Source organism: Eretmochelys imbricata, chromosome 3 (assembly GCF_965152235.1).
Source record: "Eretmochelys imbricata isolate rEreImb1 chromosome 3, rEreImb1.hap1, whole genome shotgun sequence".
Classification (NCBI taxonomy): domain Eukaryota; kingdom Metazoa; phylum Chordata; order Testudines; family Cheloniidae; genus Eretmochelys; species Eretmochelys imbricata.
The window spans coordinates 68,609,453-68,635,957 of record NC_135574.1 but is presented as its reverse complement, the minus strand read 5'-3'; the positions used below and the strand labels follow the sequence as shown (position 1 = coordinate 68,635,957).

General features: G+C 41.1%; 1 protein-coding gene across 1 annotated transcript in view; it reads left to right on the top strand.

Annotated features, from left to right (window-relative positions):
* Window positions 1–26,505, top strand: part of RNGTT (RNA guanylyltransferase and 5'-phosphatase) — a 441,453-nt gene that overhangs the window by 185,360 nt on the left and 229,588 nt on the right. Inside the window, exon 11 of the mRNA XM_077812806.1 lies at window positions 15,304–15,468. Coding sequence (XP_077668932.1) covers window positions 15,304–15,468 — 165 coding nt within the window. The remainder of the gene's footprint in view (window positions 1–15,303; window positions 15,469–26,505) is intronic.

Below are 26,505 nucleotides of genomic sequence, written 5' to 3'. Positions count from 1 at the left end.
CAAGATTGGATGTTTTTCTAAAAGATATGCTGTAGGAATTATTTTTGGGAAGTTCTATAGCCTGTGTTCTACAAGAGGTGAGACTAAATGATCACAGCGGTCCCTTCCTGTCTTGGAATCTATGAATCTAGAATCCTAATAGAAAGTTTGAGGGTGTTGTATCTGTTTCCAGGTAATTTTCTCCTGTTGTCAGGTGTTTGAGTTATAGATGTTAAAAAAGAAAAATCAGTTTTATGCATCTGACCTACAAATCCCTTTCCTCTTCAGTTACTCAGGTTTCACTCTGTTATTGTGATGTCATCCTACTAGTTTTTCAGACATCCATTGAGTTTGCTAGGAGAAAAGCTGAATTTCTAGTGTGTTTTAAATAAGAATAAAACATAACCAAGACCTTTTACAAAATATCAGGCCTTCTCTATACATCACAAGTAAGGAAAAAAGTCCATATTTTTTTTCTTCCTTTACAAGTCCCCCTTTTAAAGGGTTTTCAAAAAACATAGTATTCTGCTACATGATGTGACTGAGATCCCAGGGGGGCCACAATGGGATTGCTCAGTTAGTGCACATTGCAAATAATGGGGCAGACAATCCCCAAAACTGGTGGTTATTCCAATACTTGGATTTACCAAGCCAGCAATCAAAAAGAGTTTCTGCAATACCTTACTGGTTACCCAAAAGCCAAAACACAGTTCCCTTAAAGCAGTCCAGCCTTGGGGTCCCTCCCTCAAATATGATGAGGATTATTGAAACTCTTGTTTATCATATAAAAAGTTCTGCAAGTCCCAAAGATCAGACACATTACCCACCGAGTTAATGAATATTTCAGATATTGCCCAAATACATGCTTACAGCCATCTCTTATTAAGTAAACTAAAATTCATTAAAAAAGAAAAGTGAGAGCATATTGGTTAAAAGATCATTATACATACAGGTATGACTAGAGTTCTGAGATCAATTTCATAGTAGAAATGGTGAGCTTGAGTGCTGCAGAGTCTTTTTAGAATTAGTCCATAGGTTCAGTCCCAAAGTTCAAATACTCAATATCAGGGCAGTCCAGATGGGACTGAAGATCTCAGTCTTATGACTCGAACTTCCTCTGGATGAAACTTAAGCAGATCTGATATGAAAGGATCAGGTCCCAAGAGTTTTTATAGAGTTTTTTGCATCCTCTTGGCAGTTGTCTTGGTGAACAATAGGCTAATTAGGTAATTACACTTGCAGTGCACTTCATCATTTTTTCTGGAACTTGATTATAATCTACGTTTTCACTGCCTTTATAACATTTTTAGCTTTTTAAAAAAACTGAAGACGTCTATTTAAATTTAAGAATTCTTCAACAGTCTCCCTTGTCCTATGAGGTATTACTTGGCATTCTGGTATCTAGCTAAATAGATTGGTAATGTTTTCTTTTAATATTTTTAGCAGCATTCCCTTTCTATGTAGGATCATAGGAATTGCCATACTGCATCAGACCTGTGGCCATCTAGTCCAATATTCTGTCTTTAATTGCGACCAGCACCAGATTCTTCAGTGGAAGGTGCAAGAAAGACTGCAGTAGGCAGATTCTTCCAGTACATCCAAATTCCTAATATTTAGAGAGATTGGCTTAAGCACCAAAGCATAAGGTTTTATATTCCTTCTGATTTTTTTCTCAGCATTATTTATTATAACTCTACATACATTCTAAAAAAAAAAGACCATTATTAATTATGCATGTAAAAGTGGGCTAGGTACTTCACAATAAGATAGGTCCTTGCTCTTAAGAGCTTGCAGTCTAAATAGACAAATAGATGGAGAATGTTGAAAGGGACATGAGATGAAAGCAAAATGAATAAGATGAATTTTGGTATGTCTTATTAGTTCAATTACTTTTTTTTCTTTCCTCCTTTTCCTTTATCTGCTCCCTCTCTGTCTGCCCTTAATCCAGGCCTATTCTCTCATACAGTCTTTGCTTTCCCCACATTCTGCCTCCTTGTTCTCCGTTCCCATCTCTTGGGCTGAATGTTAGAGTGCTACTTTTTTCTTGAATTCTCTCATGATGTATCTCGCTAATCAGAAGTTGCACTCAGTGGTCCCAAGTGTCTAGATCAGAAGTGTCTACAAATGTCAGCATAGTGTTTGCTAAGGTGAGGGCAGGGCCTCATGGCCTCTTCTGCTCCATTCCCAGAGACTCTTAACAGCTGCAGATGCTTCTCCTGCACAGTGAGTGACTGAGTGTGAGAGTGTGTGTATGTGTGTGTGTGTGCGCATGCTCAGAGGGGCAACCCTTATAGTCTGGTGTAGGACTGGTGGGGGGTGAGCTTTAAAATGTTTCCTTCTTAACAAAGGACGTAAATGAGAAAAAAAGAAAAGCGAGCAAAACTCAAACAGCTTTCTTTTGGAAGAGAATGTGTTGTCATTGACTTATTGTTATATTATTATTTATAAACCAGTAGCTGCCATAATCTGCTAAGTACTATTCAAATACACAGGTGATACAAACCTTACCCCCAAAAGCTCAGTATGTTATAATTTGTTTAAAAAATAATTCCTTATGAAAAATACTTGTTACAAGTCGACACTTATTTTTTTGGTCTATCCTAATTAATTTGTGAAATATGCTGCTCCCTTGTTAAGGTGGTTCTTACAAACCAATGGTAATTGTGTAAATTAAGATCTCTTAACTGACTTTGGAAGATAGCCATATAATAGGTAATTTATAATGTGGAGCTGTTTTGTTCCATTATTTGGTCTTGATGAATTAGTTTCTAGATGAGTGATATCAAACCCTCACCTGGTTGCAGAACCTGTACATCATGAAGGACACATAAATATGTCAGAGTTGATGCTTTTATTAAAAAATAAGTGCCTGTGACATGCTATATATGAACTGAAGATGAATCAATGCAGCATCTTCCAGCGTCTAAAAACAGTCTGAAAGTAACTATGGTTCTGAGAGGCGGGAACTCCCCAGCTCTCGTTCGTCTAATTAGGTGTAATAACTCCATAGTCTAATGGCAACATTAACTATTTCATTGAGAATTGCTGTGATGAGGGCAATGAAGAAAGAAGGAGAAACATTGAAAGGAAGATAGGGAAAGAGGGAGAAACGAATGACCAAAATGGCTGTAGTCGTAGGTGAGAATGTGTCCATACTATGTGATGCAGTATGGAACAATTAAGGGACTTAGCAAATAAATAATGATAAGGAAGGTCCAGATGCTGCCAGCCTTATATTTAGTATTTTACTTTACAAATAGTCTAATTTCAATGATAACTACATTTTAGTGCCTGTGATTGGTTAGTTTGTATGTAAAAGGCTCATTCTACCTTTGATGTTTGTGCAAACCTCCCATTGACATCAGTGGGAGGCCTGGGGTAGTTTGATGAAAAGTACATTGTTTTAAGATAATTAAAAATGGAATTTTCCCCTTTCCACAGAATGAGTTCAACACACCCAGTTTAGGTAAAACACCAAATTATATATTTTATTATATAATATTATATTTTTATAATATTATATATTAATTGCTTTTAAAATGAAAGTTATTGCTGAACTTGTTTCTTGAGTATAAATATTTGTAACATGCTTCTATTCAGGGGTTTTTGTTTCTCAAGATGGGAGAATTCACAACAGTATTCTGTGATATGAATGCACACTGTATAAATATTGAATAAATTCTAGTGCCACATTAGTTTGAGTCTTATCTCGAGCACAGTATCTCATGTTCTGTAGCTTCCTGGTACCACAGATAAAGTATATAAAACATTTTAAATGTTTTAGGCTTTTTGCCATTAGCTTGTCTCTGTGTTGAGTGATTCAGTGCTAAAGGTTAGAAAATGTTCATCTTAAAATGTGTTGTCAAATTCTAATGGCAGTCTTGCCATTTGTCTCCTTTTTAGAAATTAAAAACCTTAATGTTCTAAGTTTTACGGTATTTTTCATTTCCATAAATATTTTACTTTCCGTTCTTGTAAAAGAAGAATACAGAAATTAAGATGCATTATTCAACTGCCAAGTTGTTGAAATGTTATAGACCTTATTTAGGGGGCAAAAGACACCCTCGCATTTATTAACTTTATTTAAATACATATATTCATTAAGATATCTTAAATAAATAAAGTTTTAAAATTTATATCAGCAATCATAATTCCACTGTCAAGAGAAATATGTACTAGTCCATTAGTATAGACTTCAAGATATTAGGCTGCAGGGCCCTCTGACAATGGAGAGACATGATGGGATTTCTCTTTGGAAATGCAGATGTCAGCTGTGTGTGCTTTGAATTGTCAGTAATAATGTTACCACAGGCTGACATTTTAGCCTGTGTTTATATCATAGTCTTGTTCCAGAATCGTTAAAGTTGTTAAGGCAGTTATGGCATATGTTCTGTTACGGTTCAGTAAATCAAGGCATGTGTGGTACTTATATGCATATTTTGTGTGGGTGTATATAGTATGTAATGAATTATTCATATTATTGAAGGTACTGATTTTGGGAATAAAAAGGAATATGTTCTGCTGGTAGTTTATTTCCAGACCAAATTAAAAAAAAAGAAAAAGAAAAAGAGAGAGATTCTTAGTCCATCCCAGGCCAAGCTCAATATCAACTGGATACACAGACTCAGAGTGCTTTATTGAAGTAGAACCTGGCAGCATTGTGATAGCGTTTCCATTAAAAACACTGTGCTTGGGGGATTTATCATTCAAATACCACACTTTTGCCATCTACACATTTATCCATAAGAAAATGTCTGTGGTATAGCTGGACAATGTAGGCTCAGGCACGACAAAATAAACAGCAATGTTCAGCCTTCCCACTTCCTACCTGAAGCATCCCTATTGGGCTAGTGAATTTTTTTCTCCTTTACCATGACTGTTTGTCTTTTGTCTGCTGTCTACAAGTCCTGAAGTCTTACATTTAATTAATTTTTTTTTTGCATCATTTCCCACCCAGTAGATTCAAAGTGGACTGGGGGGGCATACATTTTGATTTAACATATCTATAAAATTTGTTTTGTTTGGATTTAGTTTGGACTATTTAAACTATAGGCTCAGACATGACAAAATACCCTTTCACCATCTTTAGCAGGGGACAATCTGTGACTGGACAGCAGGGAAGGAGAGAAGTCCAAAATACATGGCAGAAGGCGATTTTTTCCCACCACACTCCCCTCCTTTGGTTCTCTGCTTTGCCGGGGCAAAGGGGATTGGGCCAGCTGATAGGCAAGGGAGGGGCACCTGGCAGCTAATTTAACATAGCCTGGGCTTTTCAAAAGCCTTTTACTCTCCAGTTACCTGCAAAGAAGCAGTTCCTGTTTAGCCATATCTGGAGCAAGAAAACATTGGACAACACTGGAGGAGGCATGGGAAAAGAACCAGCACATTTTGGGCAAGTAGTAACAAAGGCTTGAAAGGATTTTATATTCTGGGAACTTTGATTCAGAAAGCTCATCTTCTCCACATGGGCTCATGTCTTGGGCTGGGACTGACCATCCCCCCCCCCCCTCTTCCTCCCTAGCAGCAATAGTGGCAGCTTACTCTAGTAGTGGGGCAAGGATACAGGGAGCTTCCATGCCTGAAAGTTTCTTCCCCGTCTTCCCTTCTGTTCTGGGTGGGTGTGTAATTGCATCCCCATTGGGGAGGAATGGGGCAGACTAGTAGGTGGAACATGTATGGACCTGTGTAGTCTCCACAGCCCCTGCAGACAGGGTGGCAGAGGTTGTGCAGCCAGTGGTGGCAGAAGTCAGTTGGCTGCAGTTAAGGGGGAGAGAGTAGGAGCTGCTGCTTCTGTGGCAGGGGGAACAGGGCCTTATAGAAGGGGTGATGGGGACTGGGCAGCTGGGATAGCATATGAGACCCAGCCAAGCTCTCATGGAAGTCCCACTTCTTGGAGGGAGCAGTATATCTATTTTATACCCACAGGCTGGCAGATGGGTACACAGATCCTACTGCCTAAACAGTCTCTAGCCACGCACAATTGCAAGGGCACCTCATATACCAAGTTGTGGTTCAGGGATCCAAGGTGAGGAACAGCTTCCATGTGCCAGAGAGGAAAGGTTAGCTGATGGACACAGGGTGCATCGGAATACAATCCCTGCTTGAGATGGAGACATTGGGAGGGAGGGTTGATGTTTGTATCTGGGGGCATTTTGTTGTGCATTGAACACACAAGGCCACATCAGAATATGTATCACAACTGAGCTTCAAAGCTGATGCCATTTGCCTTTGATGATATGGCAGAAGGGGCATGCGCTGGGGCCAGCTCATGTCCCTGCTGCATGCAGTGATGGCTGAGCTGTACTCACCTGATGTCCTGCTTATTCACCTGGGCAAAAAATGATTTTTGTGGACTGCACTGGATTAAATTTAAGGATTAGGATATAGAGGGAGCTGATTCTGCAGTTATGGCCTTGCGCTCAGTTGGTTTGGTTTGAGATGTTCACAAGATGAATTTGGTGGGTGGGACCACTGAGTCAGCCCATGTTGACAGGATGTGAAAAATTGTGAGCCATGAGGTAGCCAGGATAATTATGGAAGTTGGGGTGGACTGTGATAACACAGACATATCTGATACAATGGTCCTGAGCTCTTTTAGGTGTGATGGAGTTCATCTGTCAAATGCTGGGTCTGGCGTTTGGCTCCTTGACCAGGGGTTGGGTCAGGCAGGAGATGGGTACCAGGCCTGGTGGGTGTGGGGTGTACCCATGTGAGTTGCTGGTGTCTCCCTTATCTGGTGTCCAGAGTGGGTAAAGGCTAAAAGGCCCAGAGGTAAATGAGATATGGCATTTTGCAGTTGGACTTAGCACTCATGAGCAGGGAGGAGCCTGATGTCTTCGCAGACTGATGCACTCTCTGCTTCCCACCGCCTGGTGGCCTCTGTCTTCACACCCCCTTTTAGGTGGCGGAGGGAAAGTGGGAGGGGAGAAGAGAAGTTTCACAACAGAGCTGAGTCCATGGGGTAGATCGGGGATAGTCTACTCTTAGTTACTGTTTGGTTTCTGATTGAAGCCCTGTAACCTTCACTGGAACCAGTAAATGGCTCATGTGAGAACGGGGGGACGGGGCAGGGGAAAGGAAGTATAGTGTCCCTTTCTGAGGTATAATTAATAAAGTTATAGTCTCCCATTTAAATCCATCCCATGTGTCATTCATTCATCTGTTGTTTGGCTTGATGAAGAGCAACTTTCAGCCTCCCCACTTCCTACCTGAAGAATTACGTTAGTAAATTTTTTCTCCTTGATGGGGATTGGGGGTTATATTAAAAACAAAACAGTGTTAATAAAAGTACTACAACCATAGCACCTTGCACTGTGATCTCTCAGTACAATTATACAGAGTTACACCATGTTAGTAAAGCTTAGGGCCTGTCTACACTACGAAATTAGAAGTCAATCTTTAGCAACTGATTTTATACAGTCGATTGTGCATGTCCCCACTTAAGCGCATTAGGTCAGCGGAGTGCGTCCTCAGTACCTTGGCTAGCATTGACTCACAGAGTGGTGCACTGTGGGTAGCTATCCCACAGTCCCCGCTGCCCATTGGAATTCTGGGTTAAGCTCCCAATGCCTGATGGGGCAAAAACATTGTCGCGGGTGGTTTTGGGTACATGTCGTCAGTCTCCCCTCCTCCCTCCTTGAAAGCAACGGCAAACAATCATTTCATGCCTTTTTTCCTGGGTTATCCATGCAGACGCCATAGCATGGCAAGCATGGAGCCTGCTCAGCTCTACACTGCTTTTGTGAGCATTGCAAACACCTCGCACATTATCCTGCAGTATGTACAGAGCCTAGCTAGGAGCTGCCAGCACGGGGAAGATTGTGAGGAAGACATGGACACAGACGTTCCTGAAAGCACGGGATGTGGCAATTGGGATATCATGGCGGCACTGGGGCACGTTAATACAGTGGAATGCTGATTCTGGGCCGGCAAACAAGCACAGACTGGCGGGACCTCATAGTGTTGCAGGTATGGGATGATTCCCAGTGGCTGCGAAACTGCGGAATGCCACTTTCATGGAACTTTGTGAGTTGCTTCCCCTTCACCCTCCTTCCCCCCCCAAGTTCAGGAATACCAAGATGAGACCTGTCCTGACAGATGAGAAGCGAGTGGCGATAGCCCTGTGGAAGCTTGCAACGCCTGACTGCTACTGGTCTGTCGGGAATCAATTTGGAGTGGGCAAATCTACCATGGGGGCTGCTGTGATCCAAGTAGCCAGAGCAATCAAAACCCTTCTGCTAAGAAGGGTAATGACTCTGGGAAATTTGCACGGCATAGTGGATGGTTTTGCTGCAATGCGGTTCCCTAACTGTGGTGGGGCGATAGATGTAACGCATATCCCCATCTTGGCACTGGACCACCTTGCCAAAGAGTACATAAACCGCAAGGGGTACTTCTTAATGGTGTTGCAAGCACTGGTGGATCACAAGGGCCATTTCACCGACATCAGCGTGGGATGGTCGGGAAAGGTGCATGACTCTCGCATCTTTTGGAACCTCAGGCTCTTCGGAAAGCTGCAAGAAGGGACTTTCTTCTCCTACTGGAAGATTACCATTGGGGATGTTGAAATGCCAATAGTTATCCTTTGGGACCCGGCCTACCCATTGCTCCCGTGGCTCATGAAGCCATACACAGGCAGCCTGGACAGTAGTAAGGAGCAGTTCAACTATAGGCTGAGCAAGTGCAGAATGGTGGTAGAATGTGCCTTTGGGCATTTAAAAGGGCACTGGTGCAGTTTGTTGAGTAGGTTAGAGCTCAGTGAAAGCAATATTCCCATTGTTATTGCTGCATGGTGTGTGCTCCATAAAATGTTTGAGAGTAAGTGGGAGACGTTTATGGCGGGGTGGGAGGTTGAGGCAGATTGCCTGGTGGCCAATTTTGAACAGCCAGACACCAGGGCAATTAGAAGAGCACACCGAAGCTGTGCATCAGAGAGGCTTTGAAAAACATTCTCCTGACTGACCAGGCTACGGTGTGACAGTTGTGTGTGTTTGTCCTTGATGCAAAGTCGCCCCCTTTGGTGAATGTACTTCCTTGTAAGTCAGTCCCCCTCCCCCCTTCGACCACAGTTGGCACAGGAAATAAAGTCCCTATTGTTCTGAATCCATTCATTCTTTATTTATTTAAAAAAACTTGAGATCATTGGCAACTCTGACTAGTAAAAGGAAGCCCGGGTGTACAAAGGGTTTGATAACAGGATGGGGTGTGGGAGGAGGGAAGGACAAGGCCACATTGCTTATAGCCACACTACAAATCAAAGCTGTTTGAATGACAGCCTTCTGTTGGTTGGGCCATCCCCTGAAGTTGAGTGGCAAGATGCCAGGAGCCTCCTCCCCACGTTCTTGGGCATATGGGTGAGGAGGATATGGAACGTGGCGAGGAGGGCAGCAGGTTACACAATACCTGCAGTGGGGGTCTGTAGTCTAGTTGCCTTTCCTGCTGCTCCACCAGATGCCTCATCATGTCCGTTTGCTCCCCCATTAGCCTCTGCATCTTCTCCTGTGCGTTATGATCACACTCACCGTATGCTTTCCTGGCCTCTGCCATCGAATGCTTCCATGCATTCAACTGTGCCCTATCCGTGCGGGAGGATTGCATGAGCTCTGAAAACATGTCATCGCTAGTGCGTGTTTTTTGCCTTCTGATCTGCAATAACCTCAGGGTCAGAGTTGGTGCGGGGAGCACAAAAACATTTGCAGCTGCAGGGGTAAAAAAAAGGGAGAGTTCAGAGAAGATACATTCCTGAGAACAAAAGGGAGACTCTTTCACAGTGAATCAAGCAATGCACAGCAGACAGCACATGTGTTTTAGGTATAAGGTTGCATTTTGCCTTTTATATTGCCTTTTATATTGAGTGCCTGCTGGTATGGTGACATATCACAAACGGCTGGGCAACAGAATTTGGTTTGCAGGCAGCCATGGTAAGCAAAATGGTTTGTGAGGTTGACTTCTTGTGCATTCATAACATGTGGGAATGTTTAAAACTGCAGTGCCCTCCTTTCCCATAGCAACCAATGCCAGTTGTGTTTGCCATTTAAAAGGAGGGGCTAGGGTTGCCGTTTAAAAGGAGGGGCTGCAGTTTTGGGGTGGATGTGCAGCACACCCCTCTTCCAGCGTGGCTATTCTCTGGGATGATCACTTTTAGCCAAGCGCAAACAGCACAGCATGCCTGGGGTCTAATGTGTCAGGGATCACAAACAGAGAGGGGATTACTGTTCCCCTACAAAATTTGCCCTATTTCAACTAGCTGACCATGAATGATATCACTCTCCTGAGGCTGACAGAGAAAGATAAAGGCCGAATGTTGCATGAATGCGACCATAACCCAGGACAGTTCGCTGCCATGCTTTGTGCTGCAATGATTCCAGACCACTTGCTACTAGCTTGATATGTTAAAATGCCCTTTCGTCCTACCGTGGAGGACGAAATAAGGCAGCCGTCCTCAGAAACCACCTGCAAAGGCTTTCAGAGTACCTCCAGGACAGCTTCTTGGAGATGTCCCTGAAGGATTCCCGCTCCATCCCCAGACATATAAACAGACTTTTCCATTAACTGTACTGGCTACGAATGCATCCCAATTGTTCAGGGTAAATCAAACATTAAACACAATTGCTTTTACCCCCTGTAGTGTCGTTACAAATGTGCACTCACCAGAGGTGCCTTCTCTGCCATCAGGGTCCAGGAACAATAGGCCCTTAGAGGGTATTGGCTCCAGGGTGAGGAAAAGGTCCTGGTTGCCGGAGAGAACGGATTCTCTGCTTGCCTGCTGTGCATTCTCCTCCTCCTCCTCATCTTCCTCAGCGACAAAATCCTCATTCATGTTGCGTGAGGCTGCCACCTTGTAGGTGTCCACGGAGAGTGTTGGGGTACTGGTGGGGTCCCCTCCCCCAGAATGGCATGCAGCTGATCATAGAAGCAGCATGTCGGGGGCTCTGACCCAGAGTGACTGTTTGCCTCCTTTGTCTTTTGGTAGGCTTGCCTGAGCTCATTAATTTTCACGTGGCACTACTGTGCATCCCTGGGGTAGCCTCTCTCCACCATGCCCTGTGGGATTTTGGCATATATATCAGCATTTTTTCTGCTGGATCGGAGTTCTGCCTGCACAGATTCTTCTCCCCATACAGCAGTCAAATCCAGGTTCTCCCGTTCGCACCATGCTGGAGCTCGTTTGTGATTCTGGGACTGCATTCTGGGTCACCTGTTCTGCTGAGCTCACTACACTGACCAAACAGGAAATGAAATTCAAAAGTTCCCAGTGCTTTTCCTGTGTACCTGGCTAGTGCATCAGAGTTGAAAGTGCTGTCCAGAGTGGTCACATTGGAGCACTCTGGGATAGCTCCCAGAGGCCAATACCATCGAATTGCACAGCGCTGCATCTACACTACCCCAAATTCGACCCAGGAAGGTCAATTTTAGTGCTACTCACCTCGTCAGGGAGGAGTACAGTAGTTGATTTTAAGGGCCCTTTAGGTCGGCGGAACGGGGTTGGTTGTGTAGACGCATTCATTATAAAATCAACCTAAAGCGGCTAAATTCGACCTAACCTTGTATTGTAGACCAGGCCTTAGCTAGGAAGAGGTGTTAATTCAGTAGACTTCTTTTCTCTCTGGGGGCATGTCTCAACTTAAGTTTTTACTCATGGTTTAATACACACTAATTAACCCATGCTAACACAATTGCCAATTCTAGTGTAGATAAACAAAAATGTTTCTTGCTAGTTGTGTTTAACCCTAAAAGACACTATCACAACAAACATTTGTTTCATGGAACAAAACAAGTGTGTAGTGTCTGCACTAGAATTTAAAACCTTTTTAATTAACACGTTAAAACACAGCTAAAGTGCCATATCATCAAGCAGCACTGAACCAATAACAACCTCCCTTCACAAATTATCAGAACTTGCAAAATCCTGAAGTCATTTTAGGTACTCAGATACTTATAGGTCTAAAAAAAAATCTGATACATGTCTAATGAGGCATGTCAAGTGTTAAATGTCCAGAATGGATTCTAAAACACATTATATATTTTTGGAAAACAGTTTTAAAATATCTCTTTCTCACTGTAAGAGGGAATTTACACGATCTCCAAGTTTTAGTTTTTCTTCCAAGTTATTTATTACAGGCGATGTTACCTCTAACTATTTTTTGCTAAAAGCTGGGGTCTTCTTTTTTAAATTGGGTGTTATCATTTGGAGACTTAAGATCAGTCTGGGACATGTCTGTCTTATATTTCTCTCTGGTACTTCTCAACACTACTTGAATTCAATATGTCCTTGATTTAAATTCAGAATTATGCTAATTTTCTGTTCCTTTCTCAAAGTGGATGCTTTGAGTGAGTGAAACCCATCCCAATTTTTTTACTTGAGTGATTGATGAATGATTTCTGAGCTATTTCCCATGATTTCTGAACCACATAGACTCTTACATCAGTCTAGCTTTGACCTTTATATAAGGAAACCAGTGGTAATGTACCGTAACTAGCTTTGAAATAAAAATTTTAGTGTCAGAACTGTGGGAGATAATTACTTCAGAGTAGGTGTGAGAAGGAAAGGGATTCTTTACGGCAGAGAGAATTAGGTGATTAGAAGATTTCATATGGAATCAAATAAAAGAATTGAAATTGCTAGCTACTAATGGCTTCAAAACAATTTATGCCACTACTGTAAAACCCTTTTAAATGATTAACTGTAAAATAATTGTGTGAACACAGTTTCCTGTTTATTTCAGGATAAAAGATTTAAAATATTAGTTAAACCTAGTTTTTTGAAGTTCTTGTTAGAGATGAGTGAGCAGGGAAGTGGTTTTAGGAAAAGTAGCAGACTAATAGGGTAATGAACTTCAACTTTTGAACTTCAAAATATGTAACCAGAAAAGACTCATTGAGAATCAGGTCTTTTCTTCCGTAACTTGTTGCAGAGATCAAGGTGGTGATGCCCTGTACTTTCACAAATTGTAAATAGAAAATAAATCTGTGTTTAGTTAACCATTAAATTTTCTCTGAGTGGACAAGGTCAGTCATTATGTAGATGTGTTTTCATGTATGCTCCACACAGACTGGTTTGAATGAACAATGGAGTGGTAGTTTTTTTGAGTGCCAGTGCCTAAAATTAGATCCCACAGCTATAGCCTGCCTTATATGAAGTGAATAATGTGAGAGTGTTGCTCACTCTTGCTTCTAGAATTTTCCCTACCCTAACTATTCATTAATTCAACTAGGCCTTCATTTAAAATGGAAAAAAATAATCAGAAAAATGAGATGACAAATGCTCCTTTCATGTTGATGCTGTGCCATCCCTCTCATATTTTTGTTGAGAAATGGTTATTAATCTTTCCCTCTTTAATAGTTTAGGTTCTCCTTCTGCTCCTATATCTGCCTTTTGATTTGGGAATTGGGTGATACTTCTGCTGATCACAAAGATGGCCACTTCTGATAGTCCCTTTTTTTTTTTTAAAAAGAATAAATGTTGCTATTCTAAGAACATAAGAATGGCTCTACTGGGTCAGACCAAAGGTCCATCTAGCCCAGTATCCTGTCTTCCGACAGTGGCCAATGCAGGTGCCCCAGAGGGAATGAACAGAACGGTAATCATCAAGTGATACATCCCCTGTCGCTCATTCACAGCTTCTGGCAAACAGAGGCTAGGGACACCATTCCTGCCCATCCTGGCTAATAGTCGTTGATGGACCTATCCTCCATGAATTTATCTAGTTCTTTTTTGAACCCTGTTATAGTCTTGGCCTTCACAACATCCTCTGGCAAGGAGTTCTACAGGTTGAATGTGCATTGTGTGAAGAAATACTTCCTTTTATTTGTTTTAAATCTGCTGCTATTAATTTCATTTGGTGACCCTTAGTTTTTGTGTTATGAGAAGTAGTAAACAACACTTCCTTATCTACTTTCTCTATACCAGTCATGATTTTATAGACCTCAATCATATCTCCCCTTAGCCATCTCTTTTCCAAACTGAAAAGTCCCAGTCTTATTAATCTCTCTTCATACGCAAGCTGTTCCATACCCCTAATAATTTTTGTGGCCCTTTTCTGAACCTTTTCCAATTCCAATATATCTTTTTTGAGACGGGGCGACCACATCTGCACACAGTATTCAAGATGTGGGAGTACCATGGATTTATAGAGAGACAACATATTTTCTGTCCTAGTTTCCTATTCTGGTTTCCTATTCCTATCGTATTCGAGTTTCCTATTTTCATTGCTTATAGCTTTCCAAAGGTTTCGTAGTTTATGGTCAAATTTTTGTGCCTTGTTCACTGCATGAAGGAAATTTTGCAGGGGTAGTTTGTGAAAAAATGTACATTATTTTTCAAAGTGAAGGAGGAAGAGGCAGAATGGGGTATGGACTTGGCAAAATAAGTCTCAAATATTTTAGACTCTGGACATAATAATGCTAAAGCATGAACTATGTCTTGTATTGCTATAAAATTGACATTAACATTTCTAAAATTAGCGTTACATTTCTACATAATCTATTCCTATTCAGTTAATGGCAGCTACAGTAAGTTACCACTTGCTAGTACTCTAAATATAACAAACCACATTATAATTATTAATGTTCCAGATGTGTTTTTTTTAACTGCCTTACTTATCTGATATATTACACCAAAAGAGTAAAGAAGGATATAAAATGTGTAATATCTTTCAGCTCTTGAAAGGCCACAGTTTAACACCTGAGAATTAAACAAGAACTTTAGTACCCTTTATGACTGAGCAATAACCTATTCTACTAGTTTTTGCTGTCCTTATGGAACACTATTTTTTTGTGTGTGCAGATTTTCTAATCTACAATGTGTTCAGCTTCATTTTCTGTAACAAAAATGCTAATCTCTACTTCTTGGTACAAAAGGTGTTTGTAATACACATGAAGCAAGGGTTTGAGTTAGCTTTGCAAGTTATCTTGTCAGCTAGTTGTCGTTAACAATTATGAACAAAGTGGACTAAATAATATTAAAACAGCACTGTATTAAAAATACTGTTATGGTTATCTTACACAATTCTATATTTATTAAATCATCAATTTTAGATTAGTTGTTGTCTTAGTTCTTGAACACACAAGTTTAGCAGGACATTTTTTTCAAAATAAGGTATCATTGGATAGATAGGGCATCAAACCTCTTCAGCCCTAGAGAAATATGTGCAAGCTGGGAAATTTGACAGGAATATGTATATTTTGTTATGTTTTGATGATAATCAGTGTATCTGTGTATTTATAAATATTTTGTTTTTAAATATTTTGTAAGGCAAACTTCAGTCTAATCATAATTTGATAAACATTTAGGTATTTTATATTATTTTTTGTCTAACTTGGCAGGGACAGCCAGTTGGAGAATGTGATTTTAACATTCGACTAGCATGTATAGAAAAAGAGATTATATTTCCACGGCATGAAAAGATGAAGAATGGTCTTATTGACAAAGCACAGGAACCATTCAGTGTTCGAAACAAACCATTTTTTGACATCCACGCTGCAAGAAAGGTAAATTTATTGAATTTAGGTTTATTAATGTTGTGGTGCTAAAGACAGTAGCTTAGTTCTGAGTATGGGTTTTCCCTCTGTTAGCAATTGACATTGCTATAGCTAGACTAAGGGAGCATTCAGTGCTCCTTGGCTGGAATTTGGGAATTAGGGTCACTCTGAATATGGCTTGTGGCTTTAATCTATCTATTCCTCCTGGAATACCATTTTCTCCATTTACAAAGCCCTTCTTTACTTTTACACAAACTTCAGTTTTATCTTACAATGCTGAACTGTTGTTGTAGTCGTGTTGGTTCCAGGATATTAGAGAGATGAGGTGTGTGAGGTAGTATCATTTATTGGATGAACTTCTGTTCATTTATTGGATGAACTTCTGTTCTGTTGGTGAATGAGAAAAGCTTTCGAGCTACATACAGCCCTTCTTCAGGTCCTGAAGAATTAATGCTAGGGATTCAAAGACAGGAACCTGTTACCTTTTTTTAATGTGTTCCTTGATTTTCTGTTACCTTATTTAGCTATTTATTTACAAATGTTAGAATTCCTAATTCTCATTGTGCACTTCTTCAGTGTGGAAAGGTGATTTCCTTCAGTACAGCTATTTTAAATTCTTCCATATTGGTCGGCATGTGACCCTTATTTCTCCTAAAGCTAGCTGCCCATTTGTACTCATTCCTGCCATAGCAATTAGTCATATGTAGTCCTCTGAAAAATACTTGCAGCCGAATGTAACAGTTGAGCATTGAATCTCCTGCTTCCATGTGTTTTTATTATTGCCTTGAGTTTGAGGCAGGGAATGGGCTTGCCGGAGAGCAGGCAGAAATTTCAAAACCTTTTGGCTAACAGAGTGACTTATGAAAACTACAAGAAGGAGAAAGAATTGTTAGAACATGGTCTTCAAACAGAATGATAAATTAATAGAGAGCACTGGTCCTGAGAAAGTTTCAGTCCAGAGCAGTGGTACTCAGACTGAGGCTCCTGAGCCACAAGTGGCTCTTTTATGTGTCTCCTGCAGTTCTCTGCAGCACATAATATTAAAACACTGTGTGCTTTAATTATTAACCAATCAGGATGCTTTTACTGTGTTGTTAACCAATTGTAGTTGATACAGTAATAATATTTGGTAAGTTATTTTGCTGTGAGAATAATTACACACACACACACACACACACACAAAATATTTCCCGTCATACTATTTAAATATGAATATATAGTACTATAGTAAATGAAACAAATTCACTCTACTGTGGCTCTTTTGGGTAATGTTGATTGCTACTTTGGCTCCTGAACCGCTGAGGTCTGAGTACCACTGGTCCAGAGAGACTTTATTTCTGATTGAGGCTTGTGAATTCAGTGCAGCATAAGCTTGACCGCTCTTTCTTTAGGTGTATTAAGTTATTTTGTACTGCCAGTCACGAAAATATTTTAAGTAACTAATTAGATAACATTGTATAGAGATTTTTGAATTTAAAATAAAATTTTCACAGGGGAAAAAGTAGCGCTTGACTGAAATATATAGTAATTGTACTTGAGATTTAAAAAAAATCTGAGGCAAAGAAAATATTAACTGGAAGAATTACATTGTGTATAATTTATAGTTACTGGAAATGTGCTGAGATCCCAGAAGATTTAACCTGATGATTTAAAAATTCAGAAGGAAACTGAACTCTCTTTAAAATATATTTGAATGTATTTATTCAAATTTATCAAAAAAGCTTTTCCAGAGGTCAAGGTGCTATACAGTCATAAACACATTCAAAACTTCTATTGGTCAGTTGTTTTTGACCACAGATTCATAGATATTAAGATCAGAAGGGACCATTATGATCATCTAGTCTAACCTCCTGCACAATGCAGGCCACAGAATCTCACCCACCCGCTCCTGAAATAAACCTCTCACTTATGTCTGAGCTATTGAAGTCCTCAAATCGTGGTTTAAAGACTTCAAGGAGCAGAGTATCCTCCAGCAAGTGACCTGTGTCCCATGCTACAGAGGAAGGCGAAAGACCTCCAGGGCCTCTTCCAATCTGCCCTGGAGGAAAATTCCTTCCTGACCCCAAATATGGCGATCAGCTGAACCCTGAGCATGTGGGCAAGATTCACCAGCCAGATACCCAGGAAAGAATTCTCGGTAGTAACTCAGATCCCACCCCATCTAACATCCCATCACAGGCCATTGGGCCTATTTACCATGAATAGTTAAAGATCAATTAATTGCCAAAATCATGTTATCCCATCATACCATCTCCTCCATAAACTTATCGAGTTTAATCTTAAAGCCAGATAGGTCTTTTGCCCCCACTGCTTCCCTTGGAAGGCTATTGCAGAACTTCACTCCTCTGATGGTTAGAAACCTTTGTCTAATTTCATGTCTAAACTTCCCGGTGACCAGTTTATATCCATTTGTTCTTGCGTCCACATTGGTACTGAGCTTAAATAATTCCTCTCCCTCTCTGGTATTTATCCCTCTGATATATTTGTATAGAGCAATCATATCTCCCCTCAACCTTCTTTTGGTTAGCCTAAAGAAGCCAAGCTCCTTGATTCTCCTTTCATAAGATAGGTTTTCCATTCCTCGGATCATCCTAGTAGCCCTTCTCTGTACCTCTTGCAGTTTGAATTCATCCTTCTTAAACATGGGAGACCAGAACTGCACACAGTATTCCAGGTGAGATCTCACCAGTGCCTTGTATAATGGTACTAAAACCTCCTTATCTCTACTGGAAATACCTCGCCTGATGCATCCCAAGACTGCATTAGCTTTTTTCACAGCCATATCACATTGGCGGCTCATAGTCATCCTGTGATCAACCAATACTCCAAGGTCCTTCTCCTTCTCCGTTACTTCTAATTGTTGCGTCCCCAGCATATAACTAAAATTCTTGTTATTAATCCCTAAATGTATGACCTTACACTTCTCACTATTAAATTTAATCCTATTACTATTACTCCAGTTTACAGGGTCATCCAGATCTTCCTGTGTGATATCCTGGTCTCTCTCTAAATTGGCAATACCTCCCAGCTTTGTATCATCCGCAAACTTTATTAGCGCACTCCCACTTTTTGTGTCGAGTTCAGTAATAAAAAGATTAAATAAGATTGGTCCCAAAACTGATCCCCGAGGAACTCCACTGGTGGTTTGAAGAGGAAAAAATATTTCTAGGTGAGAAGTCAATTTTTCAGCAAATATATTTACCTGTTCTACTAATATCACCTTAAATTTTTAAAATAGAACATTTTAAAAATCAGTCTAACTTTTCATCATATATGCACTTTTACTGTTTCCATTTGGCTTAGTTTGATTGATTAAAATAGTCTAGTCAGTTTTTCTCCAGAAGAGCAGAATTCCAAAAAATCAATTAAACAAATGTCATCTTCAGAGAGAAGTCACATGTGTGTTCCTGTTTTCAGGATATTCAGGGGCTCATAGAATTTTGGGACCAACCTGTTGCCAAACTGGCTTTCTTTCCACTTTCCCCAGCTAAAGGTGTGGCTTCCCCCTTTAAGAGCCCTCACAACACTCCTTATTTTAGTCTCTCTGCCCCCAGCTAGCATGATGGAACAGGCAAGTATGCAAATCTGAAGTTCCAAAAGCTCCGTCAATAAGCAAGTCCTTCCTCAGTGCAGGAGGCTGGACAAAATTACCTCTCAAGGTCTCTTCCAGCCCTGCATTTCTAGGATTTTGTAAGGGTCCACAGTGAGAGAGCTCTTCCACAGCTCTTTTCTGCACTGGACTATTGATTTGTGAAGGTAACAGGCCTGGAACACAAGTGATCTGATGGGGTCTCTTTTCTTTGCCAGGGCTGAGATTAATCAGACACTGTGCACCATGTGACTCTTACCTGCAATATGTGTCCCTCACCAGCTGTATCTGGTCTCATCAGGGAGAGCCACTGCCAGGGTAAATTAAGATACCCTTTTAAAAACTAATATCTATCCTTTCCTCAAAGGAATGTCTTGAGTTCCTCCCCATGTATGAAAATGGGTAACATGACTTCTTTGAGTAGTGTCTCTATGGATGCTTCACTGTAGGTGCTGCGCCTGGGATCAGAGATTGGTAGCATTGCCCATTGGGCCGCACATGCGCTCCTCCCATCTCATTCTGTGGGCAGCATCTATATATAGTGCTGTGCAGTCCAACCGCCTTCAGTTCCTTCTCAACCGTCTTTGGTCTGGGACAGAATCCGGATCAGAGCCCTTCTTCCTCCTTAACCTTTAGAGATACTCTCATTAAGGTAAGTTACATTAGTAGTGATTAGCCATTTCCATTAATTTTCTCCCCCTAAAAAAAACAACTTTTAGTTACTCTTCCCTCCCTGTTACCGTACGCTTCCCTGTTTCCCATCCTCCCCGATTTGGAAGCTTTCCCCCTTGGAAGTATGCCAGGATCCCCTGGTTCAAGAGGTGCCTCTCTTGTTTGGAGGCCTTTCCTGTGAACGACGGTCACTCGTGGTGCATCCACTGCTTCGATGAGGGCCACACCCCCCAGAAGTGCACCCACTGCATCAGCTTGACTACTCAGGCTGAAAAGGACCATGAACTTAGGCTGAAAATTCTCCTCATGGAGAGTTCTTTACAGCCACCTTTGGACCCGGCCATGATATCTCTCTAACGTGGCTCTCACCTCAGCTCAGTCATCAGCCGACCCACTGCTCGCTGCAGCCATCCAAGAGGAAATCCTCTGTTTCCGACTCAGATGGGAAGAAATGGATCGCTACATTGCCTGCCAAAGAGCCGCCTCAGAGAAAGCCATCTCCTGGGATGTCAGTAGCCTCAGCGTCCTCAGGGGTGAGACTTCACTCCTATGACCATCCGCTTACCTCTGGGACAGGAGCTAAACAGAAGTCCAAGGACCCTAGATGGACAGAAACACAGGCGGGGACACTATCTCTTGGGACCAAGAAACACAGCACAAGATCTTCCGAACTAGTACTGAGTTCCTCATCCAAGACAATCTTGGATTCTTTGATACCAACGACTCTTTTTCCACCAACCAAACACTCCGCACCAAGTAAGCCCTTGGTGCCGATGTGAACTTTGACACTGGGAAAGCTCTCTTCACCAAGTAAGCTATCTACCAGCCACTCGAGGGAATGCATTCTGTTCTTGGCACTGATAGTTCCTTCACTTTCCAAACACCACCATTGTCAATGATACCCCTGCCTACTCCACAGCAATTCAGCTATCCAAGGGACCTTGTTGTCTCTGATACATCTGAGTTACCTCTCCTTGAGAGCTCCCTGTAGCTTATGCCTCTTCTCTGGAGTTACAACACTACTGAGAACTGCTTCACCCTTTCCCAGCAAGGAAGAAGAGGAAGAGGATGAAGAGTGCTCTGTTCCACCCACAAATCCAGAACGCACACACAGAGACAATCCTCTGCTCATCCCCTTTACCCGGAACCAAACTGGGGCCGTGGTAGGGACCCTCATGGATGGAACCCCACGTACCAATTCATCCACATTAGCCTTACTGGGACCCATGGGGTAGGAATAGGGCACATTTTACCAAACTGCCCATAAAGCAGAGCCAGAAACACACACAATTTATATCCTCATCTGTCTCTCGACTATCTGATGTCGACGCAGTAACGATGGAGCAACAGCAGGAAGACATATAGGAAGAGATTACACCACCACTCCACTTCTCCTCCTCTTCCCCTGATGGGGCCATCATGCCACCACCTCATGCATCAGCAGACAATTTCAAACACTTTCAAGAACTACACAGAATCATAGACTCTCTCCAGATCCCTCTGGAGGAAGTCAAAGAGCAACAACACAAGCTGCTCAATATCCTACACACCTCCACATTGGAAAAGATAGCCCTCACTATTAATGAGGCCCTTTTGGATGCTGCGAAGGTACTCTGGAAGACCCCAGCATCCATCCCACCAACCTGCAAGCGACTGCACAAAAAATACTATGTCCCTGCTAAGGACTTGGAATTTTTTTTTCCCAGCCTATTCTAAACTCTCTGATCATTAATGAGGTACATAAGAAGGGAGGCCAACACCACCCCAGGGCAACGCCAAACAACAGGGACTAGAAGCAACTAGACTTGTTCATTCACAAAGTGTGTTCTTCTGCTATACTTCAGTTCCATATTGCCAATTACCAGGCTCTTATGGCCAAATACAATCGTGTGAACTATTCTAAAATACCAGGAATTCTGTTAAGATCTGCCAGAGGATAAGAAGGAGCAATTCCAGGCACTTGTGTCTGAAGGACACCTTCTTGCCCGCACAGCACTACAAGCTTCCCTGGGTTCTGCAAACACGGCTGCCTGTTCTATCACAACAGCCATGGTAATGAGACGAGCATCCCGGCTTCACCTCTCTGGATTCCCTAAAGAGGTATAGACCACAGTGGAGGATCTAACCTTTGAGGGATGCACGCACACGCGTGCACACACACACACACACCCCACCCCACCAGGGCTGAAGAGATGTCAGGGGAAATACTAGTGTACCTCAAGATCCTGACCTGCACCTTTCACTCCTCACCATCAGTCTGACGCACAATGAAGACGGCTGTTGGACAGCTGTTTAGCCCCTTTTTATCCATTATGGCAGGAAATCACTTCAGAGATGTGGGTCATGGAAATAATCAACAAAGAGTATACTCCATTCCATTCCCTATGGGTGCTCCACTACCCACCCACCTCCCCTCTGCTTCAGAGCTCAAAGATTAAGCTCTGCAGTAGAGAAGGAACTAAGGCCGTTTGGACCACACAGCACTATAGATAGATGCTGCCAACAGTGTGAGAATGGGGAGAAGTGCATGTGCGACCCAATGGGCACTGCTACCCGAAGATCTCTGATCCCAGGCGCAGGGGGAACTGCTGCATCTACATGTGACACACGTCTCAAAGTACATCAGTTATTGCACATGGTGAATAACCTTCTGTTTTTCTCAAAGAAGAGTCCTGTAATTTATTCTTATCCTTAGCCTCATTCTCAGGAAGTAAGGTTGAGATGTCCTTTGCAGACCTCTCCCTTTTTGTTTCCTCTTTAGTTATGCCTCAGGGTATGAAGGGAAATGAGCCATTAAGTAAGCCCCTACCATTCCCATGACAATAACTTCTATGAAGAGATCTTGCTTCTCCACGAAGGAGGGTTCATGTCTCCCCCTCACTCTCCTCCATAGACACCCTCCAAAATGGAAGGAAACAAAAGGAGAAATCCACAGACTCTAAGGACATATATGTTTGCAACCATGGCCCAAAGGAGTGTAGCCATGGTAGAAATTCAACTAGAAAAGGAGTTGTCATTGAAAACAAAGAACCTCCTCTCTAAGGTAAAATCAGATTGCATCATACTGCTGCATGCCTCTTTTGAAGGAGTCGTTTTGGACCACAGGGGGCCATCTAAATATCCTATAAAACCCAAATGCTGAAGAATTCCTTTCCCTCCTGAAAGTTATCACAGTGGTGGATCCTTGGCAAAGGATGTACTTTTCTCAAGGTAAGTGGGGCATGAGGATGTTCGGAGAATCGCATGTCTTCCCTAAGGATCCTACCAACAAGAAAATAGCACTCCAGAAAAGGTTTAAAGGCATCTTCTGCTCCCTTGAAGCTCCTACAACATGGTTACAGCAATCCATTGGCGGGAACAATATTGTATTTGCTGGACATTTTGCACCAGTTTAATGGAGCTAGTGTCCTCTTTGTACTTCTGGAGCTGCACTTCCCAGCTAATGTCTTTATTGTCCCTCTAATATCCAGGAACCCCACTAAGTGCTGGGTTATGCTTGAAAAAGACCTCGCATTAATATAGTGTCAACTCCAGAAGAAGAGGAGGAGTTTCTTAAGGCTATACTGCATCTTCTTTATTATTAAGAACTCAGTTTGGATCTACATTGTTTTAGACCTGGAGGCTTAACAGACCAGACCAGTGTAGTGGTTCTGAAATTGTCCTTCACCATATCAGCAATTCTTCATGAGATCTTCTGACAACTGTGCTCTCAGAGAACATATTTCTAAATCTCCATACATACATGGATCTTGAATCTTCTCATGTTTGGTCACAGAAGGTATACTTGCCGGAACAAGACTAACATTGGCCACACAGCAGTGATAGCTGCTAAATTAAGTTTCCTAGGAACACCCCTTGTCCTAGTCCACATGCTGATCAGGACATTCTCATTTGTTACAGGATTTGGCTAGCCACTCTGGAAACTCACTCTGACTGTGTTTTCCAGGTACATGGATTTGTAATAAACCTGATGAAAAGCTCACTGAGCCCTCTCAGAGGATTGATCACTTGGAGATTCTGATAGATACAGATGAGATATCCAGAATTACAGAGAACAGAATAGCCCCCTTCACTTGTACTTCCAGCTACTATTATGTCTGGAATCACACATAAGCTTAAAATCAATGAGAAGTCCGGTGGCACCTTAAAGACTAACAGATTTATTTGGGCATAAGCTTTTGTGGGTAAAAACCCACTTCTTCAGATCCATGCATCTGAAAAAGTGAATTTTTTACCCACGAAAGCTTATGCCCAAATAAATCTGTTAGTTTTTAAGGTGCCACCGGATTCCATGTTGTTTTTGTGGATACAGACTAACACCGCTACCCCTCTGATACATAAACGTAAGTCCATGATTGAGGTTATACATGCAGGAGCTCTAGAGATTTATCTTCTGTCAAAAAACTTTCAAGAACAGATCCAAAATAGTACAAATGCCCTGTAAAATGCTCCAGTCTCTGTATTAGCAGGACAAAAACAGTTCAGGAACAGCTCTGAGAATCCCAGACTCAAGGGTCCTAATGACAGACAACAGTCTCTCTGATTGTGGCACACATGTGGATCAGCACCACAGAAAAGAGGGTCAAGAAGAGATAAATTATGTGACATAAACTTGCTGAAGCTGAAGAGTGTCCATCTGGCCATAAAAAAAAATCTAAAATTCCACTTGCAAAACTATCTCATACTAATAGAGTCAGACAGTACTATGAAATGAATATTAAAACGGGGTTTATTTCGGATATTTTCTTTAAGCTAACAGTGCCCAAGTATAAACAAAGTTAGACAGTAAGGACTAATGAAAATATCAGTTTTGTCTTTCAAGAAGAAAGTAATGTATAAAACAGTTTAAATTAGAGAAGCCAGAGGTGTCTTAGCATAAATTTAAATTAAGGAGGAGTAAGGAGTAAGTTAGTCATGGAAGGTTTCAGAGTACCAGCCGTGTTAGTCTGTATTCGCAAAAAGAAAAGGAGTACTTGTGGCACCTTAGAGACTAACCAATTTATTTGAGCATAAGCTTTCGTGAGCTACAGCTCAGCTCACGAAAGCTTATGCTCAAATAAATTGGTTAGTCTCTAAGGTGCCACAAGTACTCCTTTTCTTTTTAGTCATGGAAGTAGTTTTATATTAACATGCTGTTAGTTATTAATTCTGTAGGGGAATTAGTATGTTGTAATAGTTTTCCTTATAAAGACTTTGGTCTTATGGGGAACTTAATAATTTATACCCGTTTTTAGGAGATAACAAAAAGGCTGATGATTTATTAGTCAATATTTAGTGATCTCTTATAGGCAGTCTAATGGACTAAAGAGAGTTTTAAATGTGGTCTCTATTGGTAGACCAATTTAACAGTGGTATTAATCTATGCTGATGCTGAATTTTTTTAATAGAATTTAGAAACATTATATGCAAAGTTAAAAATGGATAAGTTGCTTGCTTTATGTATCATTGTTAACTGTTGACAGCTTATTCCTTAAGAGCTAGTTGCTGTCAAGAGGTAAAGCTCAGAATTTAGCGAAATGTGGTGTTAGTGTTGTAGCTCTGTCAAAGTTAATACAGTTTAGAAATAGTTGCCAATAGATGACTATCAGAACTGATCTGTAGGGATCTGAAGCAGATATGTGGAACACCTTTTTATAGTTATCATCCGAAAAGACAGGAAGCTACACACGTTTGTTTGTTTTCTTGACTGTTTAAATAAAATCTTTCTAGTGGTCTACACTCCTTCTGTTAACTGTTTGTATGGCTATCTTTCACAATCCCTCAATATGAAATATTTGCACTGTTTGGGTCTAAAGCTTTTGAATTTAAATAACAAATAACAAGCTTTTGAACTATTTTTTGTTCCCTCTGGTCCCCTTCCAAAGGTATATAGGTTGTATACTTGGACTGTAAGCTTTTCTAGGCAGAATATGTATTATTACCAGCTGCAAAGTGTCAAGTATATTGTTGATATAATGCTACTTTTACTAATAAAGCTTTGATATTCTGTTTTTTGTGCCTGAGGTTTCTACTGCTTTTTTTGTGTGTTAAATTTTCTCCTCATCAGAATGTTTTGTGAAAAGATTAGGAGGAAAATGTATATATTAGAGGAAAATGTATATATTAGTGGCATGAAGTTCTAAATCTTAACTTGCTTCATAAACTCAGAACCGCTTCTGACATACTACTTGCTGAATATTTTCTATTCTTGCCTTTGCCACTGGACTTGGTAAAATAGCGAGTTTTTGAATGGATAGTCTTGTATGATTTTCATGAAGCAGGGCAGTCAGCAACTATATGGGGCACAGAGAGGCAATGTAGAACTCTCTGAAGAGCATTTTTTTCTTATTGTTTTACAGATTGTTTTCAAAATATTATGAATTTTGCCCACTATATATTTATGTATGTATTATATCAAGTTGGCTTTAAAAATGTAAGGACTAAGAGAGCTAGACCCATGTAAGTTCTATTGAACACTATCATATTTTTAAAAGATTGTTTAGAAAAAAGGGAAAGTTTTTTTACCATTTTCTCAGCAGTCATCCTTTTATTACTGCACACAGTCCTGTCCCATTAACTAATCAATAATAAAAATAAATTATTTTTGCTGATGTCACAGGGGTATAGGGAAGCTCTCTTCTCTCTAGACCTACCTCCTTGAAGTCTGGGCATGCTCTTGGAGAGGTAGTTGGTCAAGTTCTTGCCTTGTGTGATTCTAGGGGAGTGGTACTTCTGGTCTGTCCCAGGTAGCAAGTAATTGTGCCCTCGTTTCTGTATGCTACTTGACCCTTTCTTAATTTTTTTCT